General features: G+C 71.1%; 1 protein-coding gene across 1 annotated transcript in view; it reads left to right on the top strand.

The window, feature by feature from the left end:
• Nucleotides 1-304, top strand: part of LOC106899403 (mothers against decapentaplegic homolog 6-like) — a 3,273-nt gene that overhangs the window by 1,003 nt on the left and 1,966 nt on the right. The window contains exon 2 of the mRNA XM_014961214.1: nucleotides 58-171. Within this exon, the coding sequence (XP_014816700.1) occupies nucleotides 58-171 (114 nt within the window). The remainder of the gene's footprint in view (nucleotides 1-57; nucleotides 172-304) is intronic.

Raw genomic sequence — 304 nt, 5'->3', positions numbered from 1 at the left:
AGGGCTCTGGGGGGGCAGGACGCACATCCCAGCCTCACTCCCTTCTGTGCCCCCCAGAGACCCCACCGCCCCCCTACTCAAAGGCGTCCTGCGGTCCCTCCTGGCCGGACGGGCCCCAGCACCCCGGCACCCAGCTCCTGGAGTTTGGCTACAACGGCGGGGACTGGTGTGGTAAGAGGGTCCGACAGGCGGGGGGGTGTCAGGCAAGGGCTGGCCCCCCCGGTCCCGCACCCCCGGGCAGCTCCGTCCCCCACCCCGCTGCTGCTCGGGGTGCAGTGATGCAATCCCCCCCAAAATCAGGGAA

Source organism: Calidris pugnax, unplaced genomic scaffold (genome assembly GCF_001431845.1).
Source record: "Calidris pugnax isolate Ruff unplaced genomic scaffold, ASM143184v1 scaffold371, whole genome shotgun sequence".
Lineage (NCBI taxonomy): Eukaryota > Metazoa > Chordata > Aves > Charadriiformes > Scolopacidae > Calidris > Calidris pugnax.
The sequence above is the reverse complement of the archived record's forward strand: the minus strand, read 5'-3'. Positions and strand labels throughout refer to the sequence as shown.